At 41.6% G+C, this 10,145-nt stretch overlaps 1 protein-coding gene across 1 annotated transcript in view; it reads right to left on the bottom strand.

Annotated features, from left to right (window-relative positions):
- Window positions 1-3,754: 3,754 nt before the first annotated feature.
- Window positions 3,755-10,145, bottom strand: part of LSAMP (limbic system associated membrane protein) — a gene marked incomplete at its 5' end in the record, with an annotated part of 235,479 nt that continues 229,088 nt past the window's right edge. The window contains one exon of the mRNA XM_081003904.1: window positions 3,755-9,570. Within this exon, the coding sequence (XP_080860030.1) occupies window positions 9,473-9,570 (98 nt within the window). The 3' untranslated portion in view covers window positions 3,755-9,472. The remainder of the gene's footprint in view (window positions 9,571-10,145) is intronic.

The raw sequence follows: 10,145 nt of genomic DNA, 5'->3' as shown, positions 1-10,145 counted from the left end.
GGACAGCCTTGCCTTGGACTGGCTCAAGTTATTCCTGTCCTTCTAACATGTGACTTTCCTTCTCTACCACCACTGGCTAATTACTTCTCAAGAGAGGAAGATGCCTTTCACAGATTCTGGTTTATTTGCTAAGATTAACATCCACAGTAATAACTAAGCATTTAAAGATATCACATTTTCCCATCAGGATCACTGTATGTCTTCAGATCTTTAAAGGGACAGATAAATGCAGCCTCTCTGAAATATACATACTTGTCATTCACAAGAGGGGAAAATTCTCTATGTAGCCCATGAACAGATGGCATCCTTGTATATCTCTATAAACAAACAAACAAAAACTTGGGTATTTCCTTTCCCTCTCCCCTCTTCAATCACCTTTTGTTAATGCATATGCATGCAAGGGTTACAGTCTTGCATAGTTGTTGTTTTTTAAAGTCACTGAACACCTGACCAAAATTTTATTCTCCAGAAACCACATGCTTTCCACTTCAGAAACCTTTCCAATCATCATTCCTGTGAAAGATTTATTTCCATGTTTCTGTGAATTTGAAGCAAGAGTGAAATATATATTCCCTCTCAAAAGGGAGACTGAAAGCGTCCATATCTCGCATCCCACAAGGAACAACCAAGAAATTTACATTCACAGGACATCTGGATGTTTGTAGTTTGGTGTGATATCAGGTGCAATGAGGACGTCAACTGTGGCACTCGTTGGAGTTAGAACTGTTGCAGCAGATTGTACTAGCAAGTGTACAGAAGGAGTTATGTCCTTTCCACTCACTTGGAATATTTCATGAGAAGGTGTAAAGGAATTACAGTACATGATGATGAATGGAGGTCTCCTTTGGTGTGGCTGAAAGCAAAGGCATCTCAGCCTGTCTCTGCCCCCGTTATTCAATGTCCGTTAATCCCCTGAAAACGCTGGTGTGGCCTCAAATATTATATGTCTTTTTTTTTTAGTGATCTAGAGGCATGATGAAAACGATGACATTTGCTTAGTTAATACTGAATTAAAGGCATAAAAACTTAACTTCCACTGAAGTCATTGACCAAACTCCCATTGCCTTCATTGGTGTCAAAACTGTATCCTTGACTTTCAGAAGTGGTACCACTTAAAAGGATCAAATATGCACACAACATGTTAGGGAGAGAGCTTTTGATTTGTGATCTACGAACTCCAAGGCTGTGGGATGGAAATAATCAAGCTGTCAAGGTACACAGTGACCCTCAGACCTACCTCCTTGGTAGTTTAAAGGCATATGTTGCTGACTCTTTTGCTGCATAGCAAGACACATACAAATGATGGTGCGCTCCAATCATGCTTGGAGTTCGCATGTTCCAAGATGGCTGCCTCCATGCTCTCTCGGTATGCTGTGGAAGAGGCAAGCCTCCCATTCCTTTTAAGCCTCAGTCACTTGGGGAAAGGTTAGAAATCTGCTAGCAAGTAATGGGTCATCTTAATACCTAAGTGTTTCTTCCTTTGCATGGATGTTACAGGACATTTCATGTCACTCTCGTATATTTACAAACTTGTAGAAGAAATACAATCTTTTTTTTTGTATTTTTGTTTTTATAACACTAAATGTTAAACTTCCATCAATCAAACACGATTACACCTACAGTCTTGAGGAACTGGTGTCCCCTTCTGAATCACCACGCAGGCACGGTGACAGGCTGTAGCTTTTTTTTTTTTTTTTTTAGGGCTGTGAGGGGGGGAAGGAAACAGGGAAGCAGGGACCACACGAGAGGAAAGAGTGGAAACACCATAATGCCCCACCATAAAGTTACTTGCTCTTTCTGACTCCCAGGAACACCTGGTGGCCTTAATGGAAAACAAAACAGAAGTGTTCAGGGGCCAGTGAGAACTGAGGATGTTCAGTTCCTCTCAGGAAGCACAAAAGCAACATTTGAGTTTCCAGAGTAGGGACAAAAAAACTAAATAATTCTTATTCCTCCAAAACAAGTACCACCCGCCATTCTCTCATTAACTAGAGAATGCTAAAAGCTTTGTGACTCCCATGCAAGCTTTCTTTGAAAGTGCCTCTGAATACTTTCATATTACACAGAGGAGAAGCTTGGGCATAGAACAGATAAAAGTGTTGGCCAAGGTGCCATAATGAGTCAGTGACAGAGGGCCTGGGGAATTTTGATTCCTACTCCTTTGTTCCAGCCATGAAGTCTGACAGTTTTCTCCTGTTTCCTGCTTCAGCCCATCTTCTCCTGTCTAAGGAAAACCCTGTGTTTTTGTTTTTTTGTTTTTTTGTTATTTTACAAGTATACTTTAAAAAACATAAGATTTGAGTCTTCTTTTCCTAAAAAAACACACATTGCTGCCAGTAGCACAGTGTTTATCAGCAACTCTACAATAACCAAACAGTGCATTCAGCCCAACACTTATGTGAATGACCCAACCAAAGCAAAGCTAAAGAGCAGATATGGCATTGACACAGAAGAACAATGTTAGTGATGAGGGATTCTGCACTTTGGGGATGGGGGGATGAATGTGGTTTAGCTTCTTTCCCAATAGACCAAAAGTTCTACTGGGTTGGTGTGCTCACATCCCAAAAGTCCTGACAAAGGGATGAGAAGAGCCAACAATTATGAGAATCACCAAAGCAGAAGCTTAACTCCATTCCAGGAGCAGATGTATGGCTTGCAGTCACCAAGTCACACAAAGACTTAAATCTTGCTTGCTCATCATGGTTTTCAGTCAATACCTCCAGGTATTTCTGCAGGTGCACTGGTGGTTCTGATATACAGTCCAGATATCACTGAATTATCCATTATTCCAGTTGTCCTTCACCTTGACTTTCTTAATATCTGACCAGTGTTGGAAGGAACAGATACATCACAAGATGCTCTTTCCGTTCCTAAGCTACCTCCCTTCCTAGCTGAAATTTCTTTTGTCCGCAAATATTTTCTGGGTATCCAAATACCTCTCTTAATATCATTGTTTAGGAGGGGGTGGCAGGGAAGCTGGCATGGCCTACTTATCTGCCTCTCCTCTCTGCCTCGTGTTGGAACACAGCTGTAGAATTCACCATGAGTGGAGACTGGGACTCCTATGAGGACTCCAAGGATGTCCTTATAGCACATTTACCAGTCCTGGTTTCTCCCAGGACTCATCATTTTAAACAACAGTTACTAGGGATGGAGCTTTAAATCACAGGAAAAAGAGCCATGGGTGCTCTTGAGTTGCAAAAGTCACCAGAAAATGAATTTCCCTTCATTTTTGGGCTGGTAAAATAGCATCTTTTCACAGTAAAATTATCCAGATTCTGAAAAATGCTAAAAGTAAATTGTGGGCTTATTTCAGAAGGCCATGTTACAGAAGGACTACTTCGCTATGGCAAAGTGAAGGGGGAAAGTGATCTTTTGACAACTTTTCTGCATGAAAAAAAATGGATTGCAAACCAGCCACTAGGGATGAGGAAATGGAATTTGTATCCTTGGCCAGGGACCAAGCCACAATGGTAGACAAGTACATCCAAGCACCCTTTTCTCTTCCTCTCCCCCCTACCACCCTGCTCCTAGGTAAATGTTTTACCTCACTTTTCCAATGTTGCTACATTGGAACATTGTAGCAATAATACAATTATTATTGTATAATAAAATAGGGATATTATAATTCGATTGTCAAGGGATAATCTTATTTGATGAGCATATAAACCGAGGGTGATGTAGTACTCTGTGTATGAGGTCTGAAATCCACTGAAAGTACCTATCTGGAACTGTCAGGAAGACAAGTCCTTAATTTGGTGGGGACGGACCTCAAGAGTTCAACTTCGCTTCTTCTCCCTTCCTCAATGGCAAGTACCTCACTGGAGAAGCTCAGTTTGAGAAAAGGGAGGACAGTGAAGGAGCTTGCAGTTTCTTTAAAAAAAATATATTATTATTATTAAAGAAACCTTCTATTTCAGGTGTTTTGTCCCAGAATTTCCCTTCATTGTGATGGATGTTCCTCAGAAAGAAGGGAAGTAAGTGTGTGTGTATATTTGGATCCCTACTGATACCCGCCCCCCGATCCTACATTTCCAGCTGGAATGAGCAAGGGGTTAAAATAGAACAATAATATATTTCTCACTTGAAACCCAGAGATAAATCTATCCCCATCCCCAACTATTTTGTCTCAAGTTCCGGGTATTCTGGACTTCCTTTGTTGTTATGAAATGATTCCTTCCTGACTCCTATTTTCAGCTACTGAATCCCTATACTACTATTATTTGTTTTATTTATTTCGCTTATTCATCACCTTTCACAAAATTTTTGAAGGCAATGCACAATAACTAAAATACAAATTACAGATACAATTCTATCAGTTGTAGTGGGTTCCTGCTATTGCGTTTTAAAAATTTGTATATTTCATATTTTGTGTGCATTATTTATTTCATTGAGATTTTTTGTATAAGGCAATTAATTTCTTAAGGAACTAATTAATTATATAGGGAATCATATTTCTGACTTCTGGCAAGTTTCAATACCAGTAGTGTTGGGAAGGATAAGTTGTTTCAGGTCTGAAAATAAAACTCAGGAACATTGACAAATTTCTCTTTAAAGCTCAGGGTAGAGGGGCATTTTACATGCAAATGTGCAATAAAATCCCAGCAGCTGCTTCTTGTATGGGGAAAAAAAAAAAAAAACAGATTCAGAAGGAGCAATTTGGAATAGAGAACCAGTGGGGTACTCAACACTAAACTCATCCATCACTTTCCCACTTTCCCAATCACATCCCCAGAGTCATTTCCTCCTATGCAGTTACACATGTGTTTTTACTCTCATGATCATGGCAGGATTTCATTGCATGCATTTATATGTATAAGCCTGGCAATAAACCCTATCCCTTGCTACTAGATATTCATGCCATTTCTGTAAACAGCATAATACCAGAAGCCATGGCAAGTGAGCCAACCCACAATCCAAGCAAAAGGATGTGTTTTTGCTGGCGCAATTAAAAGCAGCCCAAGTCACAGTGGATTTTTTTCACCCAAACACTCTCTCTCTCTCTCTCTCACGCACACACGCGCACGCACGCACACACACACACACACACACAACCAGCACACCTTTTTGAAGTGTTGGCCAAATCACTAGCAGTACTTTTGTTCAGACAGTTTTCAGAAAGCAGAACTTATGTGGAGTAATCCATTTGGGATGATCCAGCTTGGTGACCACATGGTAGCTTCCTGCAGTAGTGGTCTGGGACACTTAGGTTGCAAACCTAAGGGTGTGTGTGTGTGTGAAACAAAATGTGGTTTAACTACTTCAGCCAATGCCCTACCAGGCTTTGCCAGAAGGATGGAAGTGAGGGAAGAGGCAACTTTTATATTGCTCTGTTTCCAGACCTCAGGTTTGTTTGTTTGCTTGTTAGTTTACCATTTCTTCCCACTGTTTCCAAAGGGAGAGAAAGTGGAGAGAGAGGTTTAGAGACTCTTGGAAGCTGACTGGGAGGGCTCAGGATCCTCAGCACAACCCCTATTGGCCCTTTCAACACTGGAGCTCTGAAATCAGAGCACTGAAGGAGCCGGTGCTGTCAGAGAGGGAGGCTCATCCCACTCTGAATTGTCCTCTTTGATGTTGAATCTCTGTGTCAGAAGTCAGATGGGCAGATCTGAGTTATCTCATGTGATGCCCTCCTAGGGACCATAGGCTTTCAGCCTTACTTGCGAAACAAAAGGATGAGGAGCAATTTTCTATGTGAGTGACGAGGAAGCGCTCTCTTGCTCTCTCTGAAACTAAATTGTGGTTTGGAGATTCATTCTATCTGAGCAGCAGCAGCAGTTTTTGCCTTTTTGCAGGGCACACAATGTGTGCATGTGGGAAGGATTGCTTTGTAAATTTATTTCTCGTCAGACCCATGCCACTGTAGCAAAATTCAGTGTTGGGTATTCCCCAAGAGCTGAATGCTCTCTCCTGTCTGTATCTCACCCTCCAACCACCCCTTACTTCTCTGTTCTGCTTCCTACCTTTACAGAATACTAACTGTCTAACAGTAAATTGCAAGTCTTGGAAGGATGGTACTGAGAAGCCTGGGTGGCTGCTTAATTGACTGCCTGAGTCTGCCCCAAACTGCAGACCTCAGCGAAAATAAATCGCTAAAGCAGCAGGAGGGGATTCTGCCATGCTGTTGATCAAGGTGAGAGCTGTCTTGCTGTGTGAGCATGGAGCTACAGGGAGCTTTTTGTAAACGGCTGGTACTCATTATAGTAAAAGGAAGGACTTAATGCATGTGTGAGAGCATGCATACACACATGTACACACACACACACACACACACACAGACACTCTTCACATCTGTATTTCCAAACTGTAAATGACCACTTTTGCTAATACAGGAATTGCATTACAGGTTAGAACCACTCAGCTTCTACACCTGCTGATGGCACAGTTTAGTTATACTGATTTGAAATGATTGAGAAAAGGAGATATTTGTTGCTTAGCAATTCAGTGGAATGAAAACTATGGATGTGGAACTGGGCAATTTAGAAGAGTAGATTTCCCTTATGCAGTTCCTGCATCCCTCCCACTGCATCCTTGTAGATGAGGAATCTACAATTCCCCAAAGAGAAAGAAGCATTTATATCAATCTTAGTGTTGTTTTTCAGAACCCACCCCTTTTATGGATAAACTGAGACCATGCAATTGGATTGCACTTGTGAGGTCTAGCCAAATTTGTGGCTGGGGCAAAAGGCTGGTACTTTTACCACGGGTTTGACAATAAGCTATGAAGGGCACTCGTTTTCCTTTAATCAATGCATGACATGGGCATATTATATTCATGTTATATTCCTGCTGCCAGTTACACTTGCAATTTCTAAAAATTACAGGCAGCCTCTTTGGGCCAGGAATTCATAAGTAGTTCAGCTTGCCCTTTCTAGGATATTTGGCATCAGGAATGGGAATTACAGGCAACTGTTAGTTTCATATCTGCCCAGTTTTCAATGACAAACCAGTGCAAGTAAAGTACTGAAATAAACAAAGGTGACTCAATTACTGAAAGATAAGGTTCCAACTCACACCAGGGATGCACAGACCCCTCTTAGTGACCTGGCTTGAGACACACAATCTCTTCTCCATCTCCATCTGCAATTTATAATGAGCGTCCAATTAATCTCCTGCACTTGGATTACTTCTGTGGTAGGAATGCCAAGAGCCAAGCACAGTAAAAAATAAAAGAGAAAAAGTTTACACTAAAAAACACACAAGTGGATAGTAGTTGCCTGTCAAACCTTTTTCAAACTTCCTTTTGCAAGGAGACCTCTGTTCAGGTTTTGGGAGATGGCTTTCCTAAGTTTCAAACCATAGAAACTTTCTAAGTGTATTTCTGGTTATTTGAAGGGTATAAAGTCAAAATGATGGTAGTAATAGAAATACTTTGTTCTTTCTGGCAGATTTCTATTTGTTTTTACCATAGTTATAAGAAAGTTGACTTTATAGAATTATGTATTGCTGAGTGTTGAGTACAGTGCACCCTCCTGAGATTTCTAATCAGAGGGGGGAAAAGATTGGAAAGCTGATCAGGCTCAGGGGTCATAATGGTTACTAACCACGAAATTAATAATTTTAGAACCACTGTGAGATAAAATCCCTACTGGAGAGGGTTGGTTTTTATGCTTTCCTCTAGTCATCCTATGAAGTCTGAGATCTCCCGGTTACCAGGGTCACCTGACTTTGACCACATCTATTTCAGTTCACACACAGAAAAGATGCCCACCAGTGCAAATTAAGCATAGCAAAAAGGCTGGAGGATAAAGACCAAGGGATAGAGCAATGCTAGGGCTTTGTGTAGCCAAGCTACACATGCTGTAAGTAGCAGTGGCTGGTGCAATATAATTTGCACCTACAACAGGGTTTCCCAAACTTGGATCTCTAGCTGTTTTCAGACTACAGTTCCCATCAACCCTGACCACTGGTTCTGCTAGCTAGGGATAATGGGAGTTGTAGTCCAACAGCAGCTGGAGACCCAAATTTGAGAAACTCTGATCTGCAGGCTGCAGCAGTCTTTCTTCAGGAACTCTTCTCTTTGTCCTGAAGTTAATCTCTCTGGCTTCCTGGACCTTCTGATGAACCTCCTGGATTCTGTTGATTTCCCTCATTTCTTTGACTCCAGACCACTGGTCTTTTATGCACAGAGCCTGCTTGGCCTTGACCAAGCCACACAGCAGATCCTGATGGTGCCTTGCCTGAGGTCAGTGGACAGAACAAGCCCTCTAGACAATGGGCTGTGCAGTTACAAGAAATTTACCAAACATTTGTCCACATTGTGAGATATAATAGATCTAATCTCATTCAACCTTCTCTCATTCCAGACTTTGACACCCTCAAATCTTCATATAATTCATTCAGCAGCCTCTTTGGGACTTGGCTATCTATGGCCTTGGAGGCTCGCCAGTCCTGCTCTGATAAAAGCAAACTGAAGAGTTAAACAGGGACAATATATACGTTCCATTTGAAAGCTACCATGATGAATTCAGCTGGAGAACAGGAGAAGGCTAAGGATCAGCTCCTCAAAACTGGGATCACAAAAAGAAGTTGAGGCAAAATTTTGCTGGGGAAGACTTTGCTCATGTCCTTGCTCCCCTGCGTTCACATCCAAGCTAATGTTTGAACTCATGTACACAGCAAGTCATTATCTACAGCATGATGAGCTTATGTACACAGGGGCTGCCCCCTTTGCATGCTTTTGAGAGAGAGACACGCACACAGATACACCCATGCCTGCCCGTCTATGAACACACACACACTTATGAGAGAAAGCGAGGCCTGTTAAGAACAAGCGGGCAGATGAGTAATGTTGGTATGTTTCGGCATAATCAAAACATTGTGGGCTTATGGTACAAAGGAAAATATGGGAGAGCTTAATAGGGGAAGCAGCAAACAAAGGACCACATGGAGTTTCTTCATGGGACACCAGTAGCTACAGAAATTTGCATCACTGTTTGCTGAAAATCTGAAAAGGTTAAGTATCAATTTAAGAAATAAGCATGCCAATCAAAATGTTGTGACTATCAACACCAAAGCAAAGGCCATCTCTTTCCAGGAAGAAAGGAAGGAAGGAAGGAAGGAAGGAAGGAAGGAAGGAAGGAAGGAAATGATATGAGGGAATGGAGAGAATAACAATAATTTCATTGTTGATATTTCTTTTTTACAGCATCTTGGCATCCTTGGCAGGATCCAGTCTCCATAGAGTGATCCATCTAGGCTTCCTTACTCCTGGGTGGTCAGTGACTTGACTGTTTGTTGGAATAAATGTTGCTGAATCTTCTTCACTGAAATTTTCCCCCTTTGTTGCGGAACACACATAAAATTGTGAAAGAAACTGTCCTTTCCCCCGTTCTCTCTCTCTCTCTCTCTCGCTCTCTCTCTTGCTCTGTCTCCTGTATGACACATATTTTTGTTTTGCTTTGTGTGTTGTTGTTCTTGTTGTTGCTGGGTTTTTTATATTTTTTTTCCTTTTTTTAAAATTCGGATGTTATTAACATTTGCTGAGTAGGCAGAGCACGGAAGCTGCCAAGAGCCACAGTGGTACGGCCAGACACATTGATCCATTGCCCGCTATCCCTGTACCAGGTCCTATGGGACGAGAGAAAGAAGACAAAAAATAGGGGGTGGGGGATTACATACAAACTATACAAGAAGAGAAATACAAAGGAAAAACCACACTCTAGCAGATAAGGTCTGTCTCCCCTGCCCCTGTATTTTTTGTGTCTCCTGCCAGGAGAAATCAGAATGGGAGTAGTTAAGATGTGTTGCTCTTATTATTTATCATTGTTTATTAAATTTGTTAGTCACTTTAACTTACCCAAGGCAACCCAAAAATGCCTTATAACCAATTCCAGAGATGAGTAGATATACGAAGGAGAGAGAAATGCCGTTGGGTGGAATTTGACATGACAAATATTCCATTTGCATATGCATTGTCGCTTGCCAGACAGAACAACCCCCCTCTTCTTCCCACACATACTGTTTCAGGGGTTCTCAGACCAACTGAGGACTGGAGAACTGCATCACAAAAATGGAAGTCCTTGCGCAGGGCTTCTGCAATGGGGCTTGTTAAGTGAATCCTGTCCATTATCTCCTTTTGGAGTCCAACCCCTCAATATTTTGAGTGCAGATTTGTATCCACATATATACAGTGGTACCTCCGT

This window comes from Podarcis pityusensis (assembly GCF_964106645.2).
Source record: "Podarcis pityusensis genome assembly, chromosome: 4".
NCBI lineage: Eukaryota > Metazoa > Chordata > Lepidosauria > Squamata > Lacertidae > Podarcis > Podarcis pityusensis.
This window is presented reverse-complemented; position numbering and strand designations above follow the sequence as displayed.